At 39.5% G+C, this 24,374-nt stretch overlaps 1 protein-coding gene across 2 annotated transcripts in view; it reads right to left on the bottom strand.

Annotated features, from left to right (window-relative positions):
* The window catches only part of col14a1a (collagen, type XIV, alpha 1a), a 133,478-nt gene that overhangs the window by 40,032 nt on the left and 69,072 nt on the right, over positions 1-24,374 (bottom strand). For both annotated transcript variants that reach the window (XM_084357692.1, XM_084357691.1), the window contains exons 26-34: positions 22,253-22,392; positions 18,813-18,936; positions 12,856-12,999; positions 12,379-12,543; positions 12,106-12,144; positions 11,848-11,986; positions 9,173-9,315; positions 8,226-8,335; positions 371-529 (exon numbers count right to left, since the gene is read on the bottom strand). In XM_084357692.1, coding sequence (XP_084213818.1) covers positions 371-529; positions 8,226-8,335; positions 9,173-9,315; positions 11,848-11,986; positions 12,106-12,144; positions 12,379-12,543; positions 12,856-12,999; positions 18,813-18,936; positions 22,253-22,392 — 1,163 coding nt within the window. The remainder of the gene's footprint in view (positions 1-370; positions 530-8,225; positions 8,336-9,172; positions 9,316-11,847; positions 11,987-12,105; positions 12,145-12,378; positions 12,544-12,855; positions 13,000-18,812; positions 18,937-22,252; positions 22,393-24,374) is intronic.

The raw sequence follows: 24,374 nt of genomic DNA, 5'->3' as shown, positions 1-24,374 counted from the left end.
GATATTAATGGTTTCCATTTTATAGGCCATAATGGTCCACACACTCGCCTTGCTGATCGATCATTGCAATCAATGCACGAGGGGCAATTTTAACAGCCTGATGATTATCACCTGATTAAAGCAGAATTTGCTTAATTCTTTCTTTAACACATCTTTCTGTCACAGCCAGATCTGCTGTGGAGGAATGTTAAAAACAAACGCTAATTTGAATCAATATGTGAAACACTTTGTTGAACTATCTACTCCCCTGATCACCTTTTTTACTTCCTGTGTGGAGAACACCCATCGCACTTCCATGAACATACAGATATGCAATCACCCTATATTCAGAGTGCACTTATCAATTATGCAGACAGGAATTCATACTGACGGGAGCAGAGTTGTCCCGTCTGCCTCTGGAGCGAACCATCCTCCCGAGGATCTCCACTCCATCGGTGGTAATGTTCCCTGCAGCATTGATGGATTTCTCCCCAACCACAGAGCAATCTAACACCACCTTCACAGTCGTCTTGCTGATGGTTACATGGAGCTGTAAGGGAGACAGAGGATAAGGAACATGAGAAAGATTTAGATGTGGCTGTAGCGTGGGAAATACACCAAAAACCTGTGGAGCAGATAAGAACATCCTGAGATTATGATAAAACAGCGGCAGTTTAAAAGAGACACAGATGACCTGTCCACATTGTTTCAGATAGTGTTTTGTCTCAATTGTCAATCCTCCTTTAGTCTGTCTTCCCCCTCATTATCGTCTTAAATATATAGTCCATAAAACAGGACTGTGACATGATTTTAATTGCAGCTATTTCACAGGTCTTGTGATCAGCAAGAATACAAAAACGCTCAACTACCTCTGGTGCACCAACAACAATAGGCCACTTTTCACAGTGACAACGAGCTCTTCTGCTTATGTGGGCCTCTAAATGCAGGCTAAAAGCATCTAAGCACAGAAATTGGCCCATCCAGTCAGCCTGTGAGCTCAAACTACCTCCTTAGAGGCAACCAGTGCCAGTCCCTTGAACTGTGAAATTCAACTGCTCCTATTGTTAATGAGCAAAGAGGGTTGCATCCTGCTGAAGGAATGTAATAAACTAGACTATTAACACCTCCATGATTCACCATTATGAGAGGTTTTCTATCACCGTTTCTCTTTTCCACAAGCTCAATAATAATACACCGTAAGTCATACCAGCACACGCACACACAGTAACAACGTGCAGCTCATGTAGAATTAGACAAAGTTCATATTCGAGTGTCAGAACTCATTCCTTGGCTGACGTCTGGACGGCTGCTTTATAATGACTTTCTGTTCTCATCCTCCATTCTGCACACTTCACTGGGCATGATGTGTGTGTGTGTGTGTGTGTGTGTGTGTGTGTGTGTGTGTGTGTGTGTGTTGTACCATTGTGATATTAAAAAAATGAGGAAAAACCTCTGAGGTACAGACATTTTCCTGGTATTTTGTGGCATTTAGTGCTTTCAGTTAAGGTTAACATTTGTGTTTGGGGAATGAATATAAGGCATTGAAACATCTAAGGTATGTAGATGTACATGTTTTTGTGTGTTTGTATGTGTGTGTGTGTGTGTGTGTGCGCGCGTGTGTGTGTGTGTGTGTGCGTGTGTTACTCTCCTTGAGGCTAGCTGGTTCCTCTGTTTACTCCCACAGTGACTCAGACTTATTTTCAGTGTGGAGGAAGTTTATTCTTGAAAATTGACTATCAGAACTATTCCTCTGTTGTTCTTCTTGAGCAATATGAAATATGAAACTTCTAGCCAACGGTAGCAGGCATCAGAAAATATGCTTTTTATTGTTCAGCTTAAACTATACGCCAAACACTTTAATGGCTACAATTTGGAAACATGAAATAACAGCTTTCAGTACATGCAAGTACATCACAGCCCTTAAAAGATGTTCTTTACGGTGCATTTTCTGTACTAAAACATTTTTAGTTTTTTTTCTTAACTTCCCTTGTATCTCAGTACAGTCAGAAAATCAACGTGTATGACATGAAACTTGTTAAATCTTACAGTGACACCAGATATCTCACCAGTGCTCCAGCATCAAAACAAGACCAAATCAATTCTGCACATCGTTCTCTCAATAAAGTTGAAAAAACAAACAAACAGGCAGCAGCATCTGAACACACACGACTCAGAACACTCAGATCAGACGGTCACACTGGGCAGCACTGCGCATGTAAAATATCACACGATAGCAGATTTTCGCTGGATTATTGTGGCCTAAAGAATTCAAGATAATGATATTATCGCGATATCTATGAAAAACTACTATCAGTCAAATTCATCTTGATTTTGTTTTTTTGGTGGTTTTGTCGTTTTTCTGTCAAATGAATAACACTCATTATGAAGATATTAATATTAATATAAGTGTTCAAAATATAACTGATTGAAGCATTAAAGTTAATTTAAATGTTATAAACTTGTTTGTTTGCTGTTTTTGTTCATCGGAGACTCATTAAATGAACCAGAATCTGATAGGAGGCAAACCTGACTTGGGATCAGTTTTAAAGGCCGACATTCACAAAAAAAGAAAAAGAAAAGCCTCTACCACAAGAAATGAAGATCAAATCAGAAAAACATCAGCAGCCTCGTGTTTTTCACTCGATGATGCTGCTGGCAGGTCAGATGACTGGCTGGAAACTACAGGATCCTTCCACAGCTAATGCTACTGCCAGCACAAGATGAATTAAACCTCTCAGAGATACACAGTCTTGTATTTTCTAATGCAACTGCTGTCCCACACATCAACAGTATCTTCAATATAAAGCACCTAATTTATTTTCGTCTCTCTCTCAGCAGATGGTTTTATTTCTGTCTTTATCAGAATTCTTCTTCCTTATCATTCTCAGACATAAGACAAATTACGTTTTATTTTCTAAACCACTGAGAGTGGTACATTTTCTTTATCAGGTGACTTTGTAGTAATCTCACAAATTGAATAACAACTCTACTTTGATAGTAAAACCCCAAAACACTGAGCTATCAGCTTATCATTATCTTTACTGAATATAACTGTGAAAACGAGGGAAAATCTGCAGCAAATGAAAAGTGTTCTAGCTGGCTGGGACTTTCTGTAACAACTGTATGCTCTGGGCGTATTTATTTATTGAGTGTCTTGATGTCATAAGAAAATGAAAACTATAATTTCTGAAAGTTTCATAAGGATCGCCATCTTAACAATGAAACATTAATAAAAGAAGCGGATGAAACTGGGGAGAAACACTAAGAAATGAAAGAAGTGAGAGTGGTGAAAGACGAGAGGCAGCATCAGCATATTCACTTTATCTCACCTCTCACCTCACAAAATAAAATATTTCTCTGATTTCTCTGGAAAACTGGCGCTCGGACAAACACACACACACACGCATGCACGCACACACACAGACTGAAATTGTTATGGCAGTTTTTAAACATACTGTGTGAGATAATGTGTGTTGAGTCAGATGAGTCTATCAGTATGTCTGCTGACTCAGCAGTCCCTGACCTGAAAAATGTGCATGCTCGCTCATCCATGCCTGAATTAACTGTGTGTGCAAGTGTGTGTGCTCGCATACAGTGTGCTTTTCTATGTGAATGGCTGCTTGTGAAGTTTGTATGATTTTTATGAGCATGTATATGGATTGTATGATGGATACATCTGTACATCTATCTATACCCTTGTCAGCGCCTTGTGTTTTGTCATTTCCTGCCCCCTTAAGTCAGCAGTATTTGAAGAATTAACGCTCAAATGCTGCTTTCACAATAGATACAACTTTATAACTAATCCACAAACTGCCCTTTTAACTTTTAAACAAAGTTAAACAAAACTGGCCTCTTCTGTTCATGACTTCCTGTTAAGTCCGGAGATGACCTCTCCTTAGGCACAGACGCGTTTTTACGCAGGAAAAAACAAGAAGAAATGTAAACAAAAGTGTCATTACAGCTGGAGACATTTTACAGTGTTTAATAATTAACTTGGCAACTGTCACATGTTGATTTTTTCACAGCTATCCTGTTTATCTCTACCCCTGATGTTTGAGGAAACAATCTCGACAGTTGAAGCCTTTTTACAGCATGTTGACAATAAAAAACAAGCTATTCCCTTTAGTCTAATTTGCATTTAGTATTGAAATGTATGGACAAGACAAAATCAACTATTTTAAACAGTAGCAACTAAAATACTTCAGAATCCCAAAATACAAATGTGATAATCCCCTTGATTTACACATGCTAGTGTTCATGCTACTAGTTGTGTACTTCTGGATATAGGAAATAATAGAATTTATTTTTATTTTAAATAATTCAGTATTTTATAAACTGACACAAGATAAATGTTTATTTAGCTAATGTACAATATTTCCCTTCCAGTGATCCAGTATATCCCTTCACTTCTTGTCGCTGTCTCATCCCTCCCACCTCATCTGTCTCCTTTCTGCTTTCTGCACTTTCTTACCCTGTCATAACAAAACGGTTCTGTAGGCCTGCGGTTGAATACAGACTTGTCAGATACAACATTTGAAAAGCTTACAAAATTTCGCACACGTTTGCAGTGTTGACATTTTTGCTTGTATCTGGATTATTCATCGGGTTGTTAATCATTGGATAAACAGATCCAACCCCCGTATCATTTTATCAGTGACAAACAACCGTGATATCAAATAGGTCTGGACGCTGTGTAAAATGTAAATCACAACCGAATGCAATCATTTGCAAACCAATTGTGTTTAGCTATAACAGCTTTACGAATTGTTCCTGAGCTCATGTAATATCCTTCATACAATAATGTGTTTCACAAAGTGGTGAACCTCGCTCAATCCCTGCTTGTGAACGACTGAGCCATTAATACCCAATCATGAAACTATTACCTGTTACGGATTAACGTGTTAACCTGGGGAATGTTCCACACAAGTGTTGTTTTTGCGCTTTACACAACTTTCCCAGTCTTTAGTTGCCCCTGTTTCATCTTGTTTGAAACAAGTTGCTGGCATCAAATTCAGAATAAGCATATTTCTATGAAAATCATGAAGTTAATGAGGGAAAACATTAAATACACTGTCTTTGTACAGTTTTCAATAGAGTATATATTAAGATGAATAAGCAAATTATCACATTCTCCTTTATTTATTGTTTACGCAGCGTCTCAACTGTATCTGAATCAGGGTTGTACACCACCTCTTCTTATCCTTTCACAAACAGCTTCAGTCATCCCAAATGTGTCCTTCCAACAGACACAGCACATTTATTATTTCTAGTTGCTGCTTTTGTTTCCCCATTATCTTCTTGCCAGGAAGCTACCAACATTTATGGAAACAGCTTTATAATAATCATTTATGGGTGCACAGTGAGTTCTTTGAATTCCAGACTGTGAAATATTGTGGATTACTGTATTCTAGAAAGCTCAACAAGCTCTCGAGTGTACATTTTTACAGTGCACAAGGACAGCTTTAAGTGCTCTCTAACAGTTTTAATGTGAGGCATTTTATCATTTTTGGAGATTCAGAAAAAATGTTCATACACTTGGAGTATACACTGGAGTATAAAATCACTCTGAGCAATATGTGAGTTATACTGAAGATAACTCTCACTTCTCCTTTCTACATGTCTCTGCATTTGTCCCTCTATTTTTTTGCCTGTATTTCTCTTTGTGTCTTAGCTCACTGTCATATCTATTTCTTCCTCTGCTCTTCTCCCTTTGTTACCTGTTTCTGTTTTCAGTATGTTGGTGTGTGTGTGTGTGTGTGTGTGTGTGTGTGTGTGTGTGTGTCCGTGCGTGTGTGTGTGTGTGCGTGTGCGCTTCACTGAACAGTGACAGATCCTGCCGGGTATGCCTGCTTTCACACGAGGTGTCTTCATATGGTAATCCCTTTGTAACGGACACACAAACACGCACACACACGCGGACACTCCTCTTATTCACTTGTCATCCCGTCTAAACAGAGACGAACACTTCCCCTTGCCAGGCAGTCTCCTGCATCTGTTCCCTCTCTCAACGTTGTCATGTTCTCCAACAGGAAGACAGAAAACAATGGGGGAAGACAAAAGGAAAACGAGAATGATGGACAGCTTACTCCCTGACATTTTGAGGATTGAGATAAAGAAAGAAAGAGAGTTGGTGGGCTGGTGTTGGCTTGTTTTTAGCAGAAATCCACAGAGAGCTCCAGGAAAGAAAGTACACATCCACAGCTTTACTGCAAAGACATTATTGTCAAGAAAGACTTAACCACTCTTTAAAAATGTAACAAAACAATACATAAAGATGTCCGTTTCCATTGGCCCTGCTGGAGTTAATACATCTCCTGAACAGTGAGCTTGATTCAAAGGACGCATCCGCAAAGACAAAGAATACATTACTTCTCTGCAAGCTGCTTTTTAGTTTTGTTTCTGCTGATGTCAATGACACCTACTGCCAAAGTGTTTTGCAATATGAATTTTTCTCTTTCGCTGGGCCCGTCGAGGCCCAAACAGCGCTGTTATTTACTCAGTAGGGGCATGTGCGTCACCATGTATTCCATAATCGTCTCAAGTGGGCAGAAGATTATCTTTTATTGAGGGAATGTCATCAGAATTTGGCATCAGCATTCAGTGTGGCTAATTTGACACAACACAATTTACATAAAAATACTGGCTAGAATCCAGGGACTGAGGGGAAAATGAAATATCATTGTCAGAGATGGGTTGGGGGGGCAAACTAATTTCATCTCTGGTGGTCAAGTCTGAGCTCACCGGGGAAGACTAATAGCAACAAAGTCAAGATAACTTTTATAATTTTGTGTATACAGTGTGTGGCATGCACTAATCTAATCTACACATCATATGTACTTTTTTTTGCAGGTAGCATTGCTGGCAAAATGGCTGTGAGATAGAGCTGCGATTAGTCAATTAATTGATTATTCAATCAAAAGGAAATTAATTGCCCACAATTTTGATAACTCATTAATAATTTTTTGTCAATTTTCAAGCAAATACATCATCAAATAACATTTGCTCCAGTTTCTTAAATGTGAGCATTTGCTGCTTTTCTTGTTCATTTATGATAGTAAATGGCGAATCTTTGGGTTTTAGACTGTTGGTTGGACAAAAGAAGCAATTTGTAGATGTCACTTTGGGCTCTGGGAAGCTGTGATGAGTATTTTTCACAGTTTCTTCACATTTAATAGACTAAACTATTGATTCATTAATCGTGAAAAAATAAATAAATTGACCAATCATAATTAAAATAATCATAAATTGCAGCCCTACTCTAGGATTATTGATTAATTATTCTTTTCTTTTCTTTTTTCTTAATTTTCTGTAAATACCAAAAATAATGACAAATGTCCTCTCTAACTTCTTCACAGGAGACCACACAGAGGTATTAAAAGGTGATGAAATCTGCAGTTTCACTCCCACTCTGTCCACTCCACTAGTTTAAAAAGTAAAACAAAATGGGAGTAGAGAAAGCAGTGGAGAGTGAGAGGCAGAGACAGAAGAGGGAGGAGGGCTATCATCACCTGCACACACACCACAGCAGTGTTGACAGGTCAAGAGAATAAAAAAGAAAATCCAGTCCAAGAGCCACTGGAAAACCACCCAACAGGCTCCACAACTTAAAAAAAAACCCAAAACAAAATACAGTCCATCTTCCTTATTTTTGTCAGCTTTTTCCTCCGCAGCTTGTCATAAAGCTTCCTGCTCCCTCTGTCCACTTCTGCTCCGCATAGTTTCAAAGCAGCAGAGCTGAATATTTATCTGAAAAACTATCAACTAAAAGCTGGAAAGATGGTTTGTCAGTGTGAACCTGATGGGTAATGCAAACTGGTGTTGAAGTGGCTCTAGTATTAATGGACTGTAATAACCTAGAAGCACAGACTGGACATGTACAGTATTTCTCTTAAATGGCAGCTCAAAATATCTTACCTTATTATAATGATACCAAACAGAGGTGAGCACATAGCCTGATAATGGTAAATGGACTTGCATGTCTGTAGTGTTTTTCCAGTCTACTGACCGCTCAAAGCACTTTACAATACTTGTCATATTCACCCATTCACACACACATTCGTACACTGATGGCGGAGGCTGCCATGCAAGGTGCAATTTGGGTGGTCAGTATTTTGCTCAAAGACACTTCGACATGCAGCCGGGGGAGGCAAGGATTCGAACCAGCGACCTTCCTATTACTGGACGAGCCGCTCTCCCTCCTGAGGTACGGCTTTTTTTATTTTAGCACACTTATATCAAAGACTAACCTTGTGGAAGCTGCCATGGAAGATTTTTTTTATTTCATTTCCTTCAAAGGTGGCAGTCTGGAAGTCTCCTTTGTAGTCATTGTTGAAGAACGTGAGGGTCTTTCCAGAATCTGTTGGAGAGACACATTGTGTGGTGAGGGAGGATAGAAACTTGCCTTGTTCACTCTATTATTAAGCTTATTTCAAACCTCTGGAACAACTTACGCAAGTAGTAGTAGTAAGCAAGAATACGGCTCTTTTTAGTACTGTGTCATAATCAAAAAGCTTCCTTGCTTTTGTTTTAAAATTCAGACCCAATACTTCTCCGCAAGTTAAGGATTCTTCTGGCATGGCTCTTCTGAACTACCTCCAGCTACTCCCAGGGATCCAAAGATCATCCAGGCCAGCTGGTAATAGAATCTCAGCAGCAGGTCAGAGGTCTGCCCTGGGCCTCCTCCAAGTCAGTGGTGTCTGAAACACCTCTGAAGGTTTGACGCCTGGGGTGAGTTCACCCAGTGTGCAGCATTTCTGTGACATCACTTATCACAGTTTGACACACAGACACTGCACCATGGTCAATTCTATCATTATCATCCCATCTGCTTTTGCTTTATAAAACTGGCTTTATATCAAATTGTGATCTGTCGGTACAAACTCTAAAGCATTTGAGAATCAGAACCTTTAAGTCTGAGATCATGGTGCCTGGTGTGTCCCATCCCCCGTTCCACAAACAGCTCAAGGTGGGTTCAAATTGTATTGGATCAAACCTGTAGGTGCACCCGAGCTATAATTAGTCATTTCTTTTCTTCTAAAACTGCTGCATCATGCGCACTCTTGGATTATTTTAAGACACTGCTGTGGGAGCTGCTGCACACATCTGCTGATTGTACTTGTCAAACGGATGTGCTATGATGTAGGCGAGACAAAGAAAATTCAAAGAAGAGAACTCACGAGCGATTCAAACTTACTGTCCAGGATCAGTCCCACCAATGGCTCGTTATCCTTGTCGAGGATTTCCCACAATGCAAAGGGCTCCTGGGGAGTCTCAGGAAGTAGGCGGAGCATCATAGAAATGGTGTAGTCTGAGGGTAAACCTTCAGGATGAAGGTACCTGGTACACACATGAAAGAGCAGCGCAAGCGCACACACAGAGAGAGAAGCAGATAGTGAGCTTAGCTATGCCCTAAAGGCATGAATCCACTAGGTGTCTTTTTCAACGTGCCACTGTCTGTCTTCAGCTTTTGTGAAATGCTTTTATAGTGCTTTTGGCTGCCTGAGACTGTCTTTGAGTTCCAGCTTCTTTTTGATCACAGAGCCAAGCCTTTTTTTGTATAGATGCCTTCAAGCACTTCAGGTTCAAATTATCTCAGCTCAAACTTTTCAGAAATCTCGTCAATGTCACTTTTCGCCAACTGAACAATCATATAGCAGGAAGCTGAAGTTAAAGCTGGTTGATGGTGAAAACCAAGAAAAAAGCCACAATTTGACAACATCACAGAAAGAAAAGCACTACGGCAACACATTTGAAGCCACTGAATGCTCCAGTTAAGCGTTTGTATGCATACGTTTTCTACTTGAATATTTCCCTGTGGTGCAGTGCTAGTAGAGTTTAACGCTTCAAACCTCCACCTGCAAGAATTTCAGACAATTTCTAAGGCTCACGGTCTAAATCTGCAGTTTGAAACCCACTTGAGATGCACAATAATGAAACCTGAAGACATGACCGTAACACCTTTAATGTTGTGACACTATATTAGAGACTGGGCATGGTCTAATCTAGGATCTTCAGTGTATGTGAAAACATTAAATATGTACTGGCACCATGTGCAGTGAGTGTTAATCAGTGTACCTATCTACAGTATGTGTTCTGCTTTTAGTAAGTTGTAGTGTAAACCCTACCAGTTGTTTAGTTGTTGTTGCTGAACTTTTACACATTTTACAGGTTGAAATTACTTTGGATTAACATTCTGTAATTTAGCTTCAGGCTCTAAAAGAGAACGATCAGGAATTGTCAATTTGCTTTTAGTGTTAATTGGCAGAAGGAATTGCAGGGATTAGAGGAAACTGCATGTTTAATATATTACTGCAATAATCTGCATGTGCTCAGCGCTTTCAGCAAATTTCTTGTTATTGCAGAAAATCCATCATTTGTCAAAACTGCATTCTCTGCAAGTTATGAAGAAGATGAGACATTCTGTTAGTATTTACATCCATCAATCACATAAATGTGTGCTGTCTGTTTTGCTTTAATGACATTTTAAGAGTAACAGGCTCAAATTCTACAGTCTTCAAGCTCACTATTTGCAGTTGTTATCATTGTAGGCTAGTACCGGTCGTGGCATAGCATGTGTAACACAGGCCAGGTGATGTGAGTGGGACCTGCACTCTTGTATCCTAAAAGATAATCCAAACAAAGGTTAGCTTTCATGTTAGTTCCCCAGTGGTTTGCTATTAGCCAGAAAGTCGGCTCATTTTCATTGGCAGAACTGTTAAATAGTTGTAGGAGTCTGTGTGAAATGTTGGCTGATGATTGAAAGTCTTCTGTTGTTTGTGTCCTGCTGACTACTAACAGTCACCAGTCTGCATGTCCAAGAGAGGAAGAGAGATTCACTCAGCGAGCAAACATAGATGAATTAACCATTCATCAGCATGCAGTTAGACACACTAAACATGAAGACATTTTTTAATTATTTTTGTGATTTCTGAATAAATGTGTCTGTTTGCCATCATTATTCTTTTGTTAGATTGATTCATCTTATTTATATCCTGTGTACTTTTTATTGTTCTCTTGTGACTCTCAACTAAACTTTAACATATATCACCAGCCAGTTTTTCTTTCAAATTTATCGCAAATTTTGACTGACGAATGCTTGTTTCCATTGGCGATTATTAGGAGCTGGCTTATCAAGATAAGCAATAGGTTCTCCAGTTGGAAAACCTTTCTACCATTGCAGAAGAAGAGGGCGCAACAAAGTAACTAAATTAGAGTGCAAGGTGGACCTCAAATGGTGAAAAACAACGAAGAAAAACACGATGGAAATATGACATGACTGTAATGTTAGAAAACGGCTGATCAGTCATGTGAGTTAAACAGTAGCTACATCAGAACTTATCCAGTAAAGGTGTTTCCATCCCCATTAAGCACATGAACTTGTTTCCAAAAAGAGGCAAAAACCACCTCAGACAAGCTTAAAAAATGTTTTTGCTGTCCCATCAACCTTTTCTAATGGAATGGGAACTTCAAAATGTGCATAAAAACACATTGATGGAAATACAGCAATTAAAAAAACTGTCACCTCCGACTCCGCTGTCACTTATTTTCTATGCTAATATAAACAGTACAGGTTGATCTGTATTCATGCATATTCTGTCAGGCAAAGATTACAATTAGCATTGGTTAAGAGCCTGCATTCATGAGTTGCTTTGTCTGTGTTCACCAATAAAAAAGACAACATAAGTGACTACGCAGAGTAAGAGGTTTAATCAGGCTAATCCACCTCATTATCAGGTGACAGCTACAATACTTTTATGGGGGCTTTCTTTTGTAATAATAAATCATTTTTATCATATATTTATATCATATATTTATCATAAGCTGTGTTTTCAGATTTCTCCTCTTTAGTGTGGACATGACCGTACTCACTTGGTGGGCTGCGACACCAGGGCATCACGGTGTAATCTGTAACATGGGAAGCTGTTGAATGAACCGGGCTCCAGAGAAACTCCAGGTATGGTGCTGTACTCCTTCTCTACAAGGCCAAACTTCTCCATCATACGGAAACCTGAAAGATACAAAGGATCTTTATCTTCATCTTCACCACGATCAGCATCATCCGCTTTCTATGCTGGTTTGATACAGTGATTGGACATGTGTGACTGTTGTGTCATTTGAAGCTCTTACCCGCCATTGTGTTGCCACTCATCAAAACAGACGGACAAGCTGGAAGAAAGAAGTAAGTTTTGTAAGAGTCTGTAAGTTCATTCTTACTATTTTAGATTCTAGACCATCTTTTCTTCACTCATTCTCTTTGTCTCTAAGCCACCAAGAGTCCTTTCTCAATTTTCTTTCTGCCTCTTTCACTCCGTCTGCAGCCCCATCTGACTTTTCTGAACTCTTTTCCCTCCTGCTCTCTTACCCTTCTCTCTGTTTAAAACATAAGGTGGTGTTACTCACTGGCAGTGGCAGCCTCACAGACAAAAGTAATGAGCTGCTCTTCTATTTTCTTCACAGCATCCAAATCGTCCACAAAGAAGACGTGTCTGTCGCTGGGCTTACTGGCGATATTCACCAGCTCCCCGTAGTCTGCGTCAGCAAAGCCAATGGCAAAGATGATGTAGCCTGAAAATGGAATTGAACAAGAGAATTACTGACAAGTTATGGAGTGGATGGAAAGGTTTAAGTAATGTGACACATTGTTCGAGGTATGTGTTTCAAACTAATGGTTAAGGAGTCCAATATCCTATATGATAAAATGAGACATACAGCACATAAAGCCTCCAAGAATTGAGAAGAGAATGGGGATCTGTCCTCCATCTTGCCTGAACTGTACCGACACACACACACCACTTACCTTATCAGTGTCAATTAAAAGATGTCCAGGGTCAATAAATTTGACCCTGGACAAATAAATACAACTTTATAAATACGAACCATCCATCTGCATCTCCTTGGACACTTTGTTGACGTCATCTTGTGAACGTCCATCAGTGAGAACAACCAGGACCTTTGGAACGCCTCGTCTAGCTCCGGCCTCTTGGGTGAAAATAGACTCCTTCACATGTTTGATGGCCCGACCTGACGGAAGACAAAAAGAAACCACTTCACTAAACAACTGTATCAGTATTTCTATAAGTTTTAGCCCATATATTCATTTCTACTTAATGTACATGTACACCATTTGTTTTTTTAAACACACCACAGAGTTTTAGATTTTTATTCTACATTCTGTTGCACAAATGAAACATTCAAGCAAAGAACTGAAGCTACACTTCCAGTCATATTCATGTAGGTGCACAGCATGGACATTAATCACTGACACTTATAACTAGTACTCTGCTGAATACATTCGAGCCAACACCCTTTGCTGATGCAGCTCCTTATGCAATATCTCTTATAGGTGGTTTAACTAATAATTTGATGTTCGTGTTTGTTTGTTAAAGGAGTATAAGCTTTCTCAACAGAATCCTTGTTCCAGGCCTGTTTGAGCTCATCTTCAAATAGCAGAGCCTATTGACAACTTGTTTTTTCTATATGAATTTGCTGTAATTTGCTATAAATGGTCAATTTGTTGAACTGTAATAACTCTGAGAACTGTGATTATCTAACTCAAACTACAAGATTCTGAGTCTGCAAGATTATTTTCATGCTGCAGTGAAATTAATGTTAACCAATGGCTGAATTGAAGGAAACACACACACACACACACACACACACACACACACACACACACACACAAAGGCAAAGCCACTAGTATAGTCTTCATTAACAATCTAAAAGTACCCTCTTCCCCAACTTTAGCATTTATATGAATGCTTGTGCCCTTTGCTCCAGTTTGAATGTACTTGCTAATTAATAAAACAGGCATTCTTTATTCTTTCACTGTCATTAATAAATTTAATTTTGGAGCCTATAATTATTACATGAAAATAAGTGACCTAGAAGCTCCTGAAACCAGATTTGGGATGAGTTTCCATTAGCATGTGAAACAGAAAACAGACAATGTCTGATGTATTTTAATGAGACCTAAGTACTAAAAGATGAGACAAACTAAGATGGAAATGTGACAATCAAGTCGTACAAAAGGTTAAAATTAGATGAACTTTTGACAGTGTGCAGGTCACCTGTGAACGGACTTAATCAGTCAATCAAATCTGTCTGGACAGCTTTGAAAGGTTTCAAGAACCGCCCACCTTGCAACCAAGGTGGGTTCATTGCATACCTGTAGGTGAATTAAAGAAAGCCTGTTTTTTGCTTCAAGCCCCTCCGAAAATACCTGAGGTTTGAGATTAAATAAAAATGTAATTCAAGGCAAATAATTCTGCTCAGTTAAACTGCATTTGTATTATATTCTATTGATCTTTTAGCCTCCAGAAAGCTCTCTCTACTGCTGACAAGTGAAGTCATATTCAGAGCGGGAAAGAGTACAAAAAAATGTAACAGTAATGGTCTTTAAAAATACCGCAGAAACTGACATGCAGTGTTGTCTTTGATAGCTTTATCTGATCTAACCAGTTCAGTCTTTACACATACTGTATACATTCAACAATGTGTGGGCAAACTGATTAGCACAGTCTCCACACACAGGTAGGTCATTTCTATTCAATGCCAATTTTTACATTTTGTTCATCATGATTTGCATTAATACTTCATGTAGCTCATCTACTCATCGCTACCTGACCTTCTCATCATTAAATTGACAATCGCTGACATTAATCCTCTTAACTCCCTCTGTCCTTCAACACTTTCTCCTATCACTCCTCAAGTGTTTTCAAGAGTGTTTCTGAGGTGTTAATAGAGATTCAGATAATCAGGATACTTTGAAATAAAAACAACACCATGAAGCAGTAAATGGATTTAAGAGTGTGTACTTTACATAGCTCTATACATGTATGTTGTCTGTCTCCCATTCTCTGACCAAACCACACAATCCTCAGACCACATCCCTGCCTCTTCCTCCTCCTGTATTTTTTTTTTTCTTGAGCTGTCAGTGATGACAAATGATAGAGTGTTTGGCCTGTTGTGTTGTGTTGTCAGATATCTGCCAGTGATACATCTGTTTCTACACTGTCCTCTGATCACGCTGGGCGAGACTGGAATTACAGCAGCTAGCCAGGCATGAAGTGAGACACAGGACAGAGCTGAGAGGGGGGAGGAGACAGAGGAGGGGCTGGGCGGGTGGATGGTTGACAAAGACAGGAGAGGGCAGGTAAGAGGGCACAGACAGAGCCGGGGGAAAGGAGGAAAATGGGGCAGGGGAAGAAGAGAGGGGTCAAATAAGGGAAAAAAGGTAAAGAGAGTGAGAGAAAAAAGCAAAGAAAACAGTCAGAAAACAACGATAGGTTCAAAAACGTATCAATCAGCATTCCATCACTTTGTGTGTGTGAAGTAATCCATGTCAGTTTGGATTTATCCTCCTGTCTGGCAACAGTTTACCACTTTCTCACCGTCACCTCAGAAGGCAAACAAGAAGAGAGAGCAACAATAGTATATATATATATATATATATAAATCATCTTCTCTTTTAGCAACAAGAGCATTGGATGAAGTATGAGTCCTTGGCTTCAGGTAAAATCTGTATCACTAGATATTTATATAAACCCCATAACCTTTAAAAAGATAAAGGAAGATTTTTTTGAGCTGCATAATCATATGCATTATTGAAAATATACAATGGACTCTGATTGACTATAAAAGACAGTGAAACTTGAGCTCATGGGCCGTGCAGCCCTATATTTATACCTTCATTCCTGAATTGAAAGAATCATAAACCTTGAAATTTGAGTGAGGTTCTCACACAACTGCATTAACACAGCTGAAGAAACCCAACTGGCTGCTCAATTTAAATAAAGTCATTAAAAAAAGGCTAATCACGTCTTGACTAATCTAATGTATGAATATATTACTGTATAGGATTAAAAGTAACACAACTTTATATAATAGAAGTCAGTCATCTAAAGACACACACACACACACACACACACACACACACACACACGCACACACACTTCTTCACAATCTGAATATACTGTACAAGCAGAGTGAGGGATTAGCAGACTTACTCATGTAGAGCATGAAAATCAATCTCAGAAGACACACACACACACACACACACACACACACACACACACACACACACACACACACACACACACTCACTCATATATACTGTATATACACCACAGTATATGTACAGGGATAAAAACCATTACAGCTGCAGCTACATTAAATCAATCATTCACTAAGCCAGTCAGAGGCTCACTAATACCTTAATGAATAAATGCATAGTGACAATTCAAATCCCAGAATATCAGCTTTAACACTCTGAGTCCTCATGCTCTTCCCTCACACTCGTCTGAGAGGGTACTGAAAAACAGTCTTAAAGGAGGCTGCATCATTTACATATTGTTTATAAACTGGGTATAGAGAAAAGGCTTATGACTAGAAGCTCAGAAGAAGCTCCAGAAACAGTAGGGGGGTCAGTGGGCAGCTCCAAGATCAGACACGGTGAGCAAATGTGATGCAGGTTGCTTCTTACGCTGAAAAAAATGCCTCTTCAAAAATGAGTAAAAAAGTAAAATGCTTCTGGCTTGTAATAAGTAGAAACCCCTCTGATGCTGCTTTTACTTATTTATTGTTGTTTTTTATTTTATTGTATGTGTTTTATTTATTAGCTTTTATCCAGTTGTCTTTGTTCTATACTCTGTTTCCAGTTACATGTCTGTTATTCAAGTTTTGTTGTACCTGGGTAGAGTGACAATAAAGATTAATAAAAAAATCTGCCAATGGAACAAGTCTAATGTGATTTTTGACAAAGATGCGCAGTGAAATGTTGAGGTTTTGCAGTGTAAATATATTAACGAACCTAATCTACTGCCTGCAAAATCCTCTCTGGAACTGATATGAGCTTTGTCACGTCACTATAGATCTATGGACAGTTTTTTCAATGTGTTGACCTGACCAAAGGGTAACAAGACAGTGGATGTAAAGTAAGCTAGAGTAAAAACATAACAAATGCATTAAAGCTGTGGGGTTTCTTGTTGGCTAGCTGTTGTATCCACACAGATGTATCTGCCAGAGGCTCAGGGTTAAAGAGGCAGAAAGCTACAGTGCTTTCTTTGAGGGCTTTGGGGGATTTAGACACAGTGAGGGGCCCTGATGGGGTCTCTGAGCAGAAGTTGAGGTTTAAGAGTTTGGGTTTGGAGAACGAAAAAAGACTTAATGGTTGTAATGCAAGCTTCAGTAGTGAAAGCCACAGAAATGACTGATCTGTCTCTAAATGGACCGCAGGGGTAATATGTAAGTAAGGAGGTTTAGGCACAGTCTCCAGTATATTGCTCAATATACGTGTTTGTATAGCTAAGTAAAAGATTCATAAAGGAGCTTCTTTGAAACCGCTGAGGAAATAATGATTCCTTCTCCCTGAAGTAGAATATATACTTTATAATTCATTACAACAAATATTTAAAATAAAGGACCAATCAAATAAACTAAAATATAATCTAAAAATATGTATATACAATAAGCGAAGGACACCCTGCAGAACTGGTATTATGCTTTAGCTACTGAAGAAGATTAATTCAATGCTGAGGTAGTGCATGTGCATGCACTGTATGTGTGTGTGTGTGTGTGTGTGTGTGTGGGTAGAGACAAAGAGATGGGGGGAAAGGGAGACAAACTGCGAGCCTGCGAGCATTATTAGCCTAACCTTGTGAGAGCTCACTGCCTCCTCCTTCTCTTTGAAAATGAGATTTCATGGTATATTTTCTGTTCTGCTGTAGACCACACACACACGTGCACGCGCACACACACACACACACACACACACACACACACACACACACACACACACACTGCCCTGTCAGCTAAATTGCCACCTGTTTCCACCTGTTACACTGTAAGACAGTACAGAAGATGTAGGAGTACAAATGGAGAAGGACAAAAGACAGCATTTAAAAAATGGTGGACAAAAAATAAGGACAGTTGAGAGGACAAGGAAACAATGAAAAGGGAGAAGTGATGAAGCTTAAATGGAAAGCAAAGAGGCTGCAAAGCAAGGAGAACACAGTATGGGAGTAGGGATACAGTGAAGGGGAGGAAAGCAGAGAAAGAGGAGCTGAGACGGGGGAGGAAGGGATAAGAGTGGAGATGATCAGGCCTGCGGCTGATAGGAAAGCTCAAGGACACAATTACTCTGAATGGACACTGAGCCATGGCCCGGATTTGAGGAGAGTTAGAATCCTCTGAATGTCCAGCATTACCTGTAAAACCACATTAATGCACTGAGGCTGCTGACATTCACCTTGTGTTCCACATGAATGTTACGACAGATTCACAACCCCAAGCTGCTTGTAATGAACCCATTAAGGTCGCTCCGCTTTGCAGTATGTGACAGTTTCAACAGGTATCTCGTATGATGCTCCACATTTGAAAAGTTTGCCTATAAAGACAGGTTCTTGTGAATTTAAATTTAATTCTTGCCTTTAAATAAATAGCATTTGAGAAAACAATTTCACCACACGCACCATTACTGTAGTTTCCTCAACAAACAGCCATTGCCCAGTTGTTAAGGAATTACACATTTAAATTCTAGACAAAGAGTCAAAAAGCTCCAGAGCAGCTGCTGATGGGCCTTGTAGGGAGATTTTTGGGTGAGTTTTCTGCTGCTGCTGCTTCTTGAAAGTTAAGAATGAACTTTCAATCCCAAGCCAGCATGGATGAGAAGTCCTTGGATAGCCCTGAACACTTTAAACATCTATGACACAATACAACAACGTATGGGCGAATTCTGAGAAGTTGTGTGAGACGAACGAAGGCTCCAGCACAACAACTAATGGAACAAGATTCTTCTTTTACATAGGTTCAGGTAAATTAAGACAACGTTGTCTGACCTGTCTTGGTGTTTCCTCCTTTGTATCTGATCTTCTGAATAGCTTCCAGCAGCGCTTCCTTGTTGCCATGGGAACTCAGCTGGAACTCAGTCCGAGCATCGTCACTGAACTGAGCAATGGCCACCTGCAGAGAGGCAGAGACAGGCAGACAGACAGGCAGACAGACAGATAAATAAAATAACTTCAAATATGACGAAGTTGAATGTCTATCTTCTCGACACCTGGTGTGTGAAACTTGCCTGAAGGGAAAAAATCCCAGAAAAGTGTCATCATCTGCATACACTTATGTGAGTCACAATGCCACTAATTTTCACACACACACACAAAAAGAGCAAGGTAATATTTTTTCAGAATGAGGTACACTTTTCTTAGCTATGACACCACAATTACAGTCATCAACCGATCATGCTGTGCAGAGCAGATGTAGTCACAAATGATGACAATAGCGGACCTGTTGAATGTGATCAATCACCCTGTATTATATTGAAAAAAGACACAAAAATTATAAAGATGTGTTGAGTGGCATGGCCTAACAACTAGGCTATCGGGATAGTGAGTAGCTTATGTAGTTTGCTTTTGGATGGAGTAGACTAAGAGTAAGGCGACAGTGTCATAGGTTTGGCAAACATAAGCTAACTGGTTACCTTAAAATCTACTAAGAAAATATCTGAGTCACTCTGTGTAGCCTTTTAACTGGGCTCTGCACAGACTACCCAAGTAACATAAGAAAATGAAACATGCACACTGAAGCACACACAGGATATATGAGCCCTCCAGTATTTATTTTTAGCAGGTATGAATAGTTTTGTTGCTTAACTCCATGGTTTAATGTGTGAAAGTAGTAACATGTCACAGTTTCACCTTTTTAACCTGGTCGACTGCTGGTGGTCTTAATATTTTTCACACAGAGCACAAGAGGGCCATGTTAATGATGTCATATATATATATGTGCGTGTATATATATATATATATATATATATATATATATATATATATATATATATATATATATATATATATCCCAAATCAGAGCTATAATCAATCTAATTGGCCTACTCTAAGAGGGCCGAACAACTATCATTACCTCCGGGCTGCTAATGGTGCTGTTGTTGGCTCAGGGCAGCCTACATTTACCAGCCAACTCTCTCTTTACTGTACAGCCAACTCTCTCACATTACAGCCAGTGTTTTGCTCTCGGTAGCCTACTGCCAAAAGGGTGATGGGGCACAGTGAGGGTAGCAAACTACTTAACAGCAGACAGTACACAAATGGAAGAAAAAGGTTTAGCAAGCACCTCTACAGTGTGACAAATGAACCAGCTGAGCTCTGCTGACACAGTGGGGGGGCATGCAGGCAAGAAGCACAAAGGAATTAGTTCACATTGACAGTCAAGAAATACTACCTGAAGTTAGAGCCTGACATTGGTACTGATGACACTGACACATGTGAAATACATTGGAAAAGATATATATTCACTGTAGTTCTGATTCAAAGTATTGCTCACTATGAATCAAGTTGATAGTGTATTAGTTGATGCTTCAACCATCTGATCTTCATTCCAGCTTTTAATGCATCTGGACTTAGAGCACCATTTCTGCCAGAAAAGTAATGTTCTCTGGCACAAAACACAGTGGCAGCAAATGAGCAGAGTTAATCGAACGCTGTGAAGCAACGAAAGAAGAAAAAAAAGCATTTCCAGAAAGTAAAGATTGACTCACTAGGGGTTTAAAGTTCCTCCTCACTTTTCTAAACTTTTCTATACACAAAGGGCTGTGGTCATGCTGATTTGTCAGAGGACAGCCAAAAGAAAATGTTTTCAATTTTGCTCCACAATCTATTAATGCCAACAGCAGCAGCCTTCTTTAAACAATGATTGAGCCAAGCCAACCTGGGTCAAGAAGGGTGATGAGTAAACTTGGACTGTTAAGGTACATTTTTTGCTCAAATGTCTCTTATGTCCATGATTTCTAGTTCTGTCTGAAATGTAGCAGTGAATATCCAGCAGCTTACAGAAGGCAAGCTGCAGATCTTGAGAAGGGTCAGCCATGATGTTAAATCACTCTCCATCTTTTTACTCTGGATGTACAGCGCCCTGCCTCCATTATTCCATTATCTACTTTCTCTTTTGCAGAGTAGTGAAAGATGAAATGGGTTACAGTATATAAAAGATTGAGGGCAGAGGATGAGGTAGTTGGCTGGAGCAGTAGAGTTGGGGGGGCAATAGGTGGATGGATATATGATATAAGATATATATATGAATTTTACTGTATGTTTGCCACTGTGCTGTGCTCGCAAGACACGACAACTAGAAAGATTACAATCCCCTGCCTGCAGAATCCGCAGGGGTATGTAATATTTCTTTTTGAACAAATATATATTTTTCACAACAGTCTCTCTGCTATGAATGGGTTCTTTACCGACGGATCACACTATGATATGTAAGCCAGCATCTGCTTTACATACCATTTCCCATGAGCGCACATCTTTCAGAGGGAAAAAGCTTTAAGAATGAGGATAAATTACAAAGCGAACGGACAAAAATTAAAAGCCTTGGGCACATTTGTATTTCTGCTGGTTAACTTATGATACTGTACAAACTGGCAATGCATTCATTTTCACCAGACACAGACATTTAGACAAGACACAGTCTTAAATGTGAATAACAGCGCACTAAGACTCACCGCAACATTATTCAGACCTAGATGGTCACATTTTTAATTCCAGTCTGGTCTCACCAAATGTCTTATTAATAAACACGCCACTTTCTTAAGTCATTTCACGTGTTATCACATTGCATTTTTTTGTGTCTATGTGTCATTTGATGTTAGAGAGAAAAAAATGCAATGTCGTATAAAGAGGAGGAGGCTGGCGTGAATGAATGGCTCAAACAAACACAGAATCATAACCCAGGAGGAGGGTGTTCATAACTCAAGTGAAGCCAAAAGTCAATTATGACTTTGTTTAACTTATGTCACATAACATGAGCTATGTAAACCTAACCCTCACCTTATCCCTAGCCTTTCTTTTAACTCTAAACATGATCTTTCCTAAACCTAACCAAGTAGTTTCATTGACTAAACCAAAACAAACAGCAGCCATTTCACAATTTATTGTTACCATGACTACCAAGGTCACCTAACTATGACCACGACTGATGAGGGTCACCTGATTTTTTCTTTTTCCTGCACACCCAAAACTTAAATGACACAAGTAAAGCCTGAAATGTATGGATGCATGCACGTGGCGTGCCACTTATGCACCTCACCATGAGATCACATTGTTAAATTAGAAATCTTTCCCAATTAAATGCTGCATTCGGGAAAAGGGATGTACTGTACAAGCATTAAAGTAAAACTTGTTCATTACTGTTTCATTCCTGAGTTCCTCCTTTGAGATTCTCTCTGACCTCCAGTGTGTGTACGTCCTGAACCATGACTCACCTGGGTGCCGTCTGGTCCGATCAGATCCAGTGATCCCACGGTGCTGTGGAGAAAACGTGTGATCTTCATGAAGTTGTCATCTCCGATAGACCAAGAGCCGTCTACCAGGAACGTCAGGTCAGCCTTGGCCTCCTTACACACTAGACGAACAGACAGAGAGAGACGAGAGAGATGTATGGATTTAGACAGCACATCATTTTATCGCTGCATTTAAAGAAGTAATTTCATACAGAATGAAGGTTAGCCGAGGACAAAGCAGAACTTGAATTTCAACTGGCTGTTTAATATATTCAGTCTTAGAGTAAATATGCATAGTATGAAGCACTGTAAATACACATCTGCTGCAAAAGGGTAAATATGCAAAGTCTGGGTCCTCAGATTAATTTTCAGACTGACTTCTAAAAGTAAAGGTAGTGCACACTCTCCAACTCAAGAAAGAAAAACAACAAGAAAAGTGCTATTTCCATTGGGTCTGTGTACTTTTTCTCCTTCTGAGAGCTGCTCATTCATATTCCTCGTCCAACAGTGGCTTTCCTTTCCCTCTTCTTTTATTCCTCTCAGGTTTCTCAATGACTCCCAGTAGCCTTATCTTTGCCTCCGTAAAGTTGTTTTGTGGTTTTAACAAGTTTTCAAACTCTAGTTATTCACTAAATTCCAAAAACACCTTTCACGACCATGTCAGCCTCCATAAAAGTTGAGGAAAAATCTTCACCGTAACTATGCTGTTTATGGGGAAAAGTGGGTGCAATATTAAAGAAGAGAAGAGAAGAGAAGAGAAGAGAAGAGAAGAGAAGAGAAGAGAAGAGAACAAAAACTTCTACACTAGTGCTAGTTTTATTTTTAAGAGACATATGCTATTGTCCTATATTTTAAGTGGCGCTCTCGTGCTTGTCAGCAATGTAAAGTTAGAGGTGAGCTGGAGAACGTTTTGATAACAAGGTTAATGTGACTGATTCTGTTAAAAGCTGTGATTTTACTGAGACTTTCTCATTCTCTCTGTCTGTGTTATTGTCTTAAAGACTGTCACCACTTCATCATAATTTTCCTTCTATTTCTGTTTTTTTACCACACGTCTTTTGTCACTGCTTTTTGTCTGCTGTGACCACTGTGCCTATTTTCCCATTTGTCTCTCATCTGTTTCTCCTTTCTGTCTTCGGCCCCTCTCTGCCCTCCTGCCCATCACTTTGTTTCATTCACTTCCTATCGTTGTTGTCCCTCCACTTACAGACACGCATGCACCTTTGCTTTCTCTTTTCTCTGTCTTTGTGGTTTTGTCCTGAGTAAAGGTTGCCTGTCATTACAGATGGAGGCATGGGTCTGACAAAGGTCAGAAACTGAGACAGAAATGCTAACAGACGGGCTCAGCGGGTGTGTCCGTGCTCTTTTACCTGAGCCCATCAGACAGGAACAGAGGAGGAGGATCGTCTGAGTGGGAGGTGGAGGGTCGGACTGTGAACTTGTACCCTTTTTGTTTCTAATCTGTCTGGGATGGTCAGGCCATTTGGAAAAAAATCCTCTACAGTGAGAATATTTTGTCTTATTTCATGAGTCATTTATTTTTCCAGCTGAAATTGAAGGTTTATAGTAAAGGGTAATCATTGGACATTAAGTTGTTTTGATCAAAGTTTGGCTTTACTATTTTAGTTTGTGGGTCATTTCAACAGCATTTATAAAAACATTACATTTACAGGTAGTTTAACTCGCTGGGGAAAATTAGAAACAGTTTGTTACTGTCAAGATTATAGCTTCCTTGACGTTTAGGAAGACAACACGCACATACTGTAGCTACAGTATAGTAGGGTCTCCTGTCTATCATAGGTGTATGTATGTATGTTGGAGCCATTGTGCCCTGTTTGTGACTGGTAGTTGGACTGAGCCTGAGGTAATAAGCTAGTAAAGCTGGATAAGAGTAGCATTTCTTTGTTTTGGCATAGGTTGCAGCCCACCCTAGCCCCCTGTACAGTTTATACAATTAAGTCATTGTGGAAAATGTCTCGTAGACTTCCTGTATGAGACATTTAAGTGTTGACCTTTTTCAGTTTTCCACTTTGCTTTCTTTAAATTTACTCTCCCTAATTTTGTTAAAATGACCCCCCACCAAATCCCCAAATTTCCTTGCAGG

The sequence above is a fragment of the Pagrus pagrus genome (genome assembly GCF_965226575.1).
Source record: "Pagrus pagrus genome assembly, chromosome: 7".
NCBI classification, from domain to species: domain Eukaryota; kingdom Metazoa; phylum Chordata; class Actinopteri; order Spariformes; family Sparidae; genus Pagrus; species Pagrus pagrus.
Note: the sequence above shows the minus strand (reverse complement) of the source record. Positions and strands in the feature narration are given on the sequence as shown.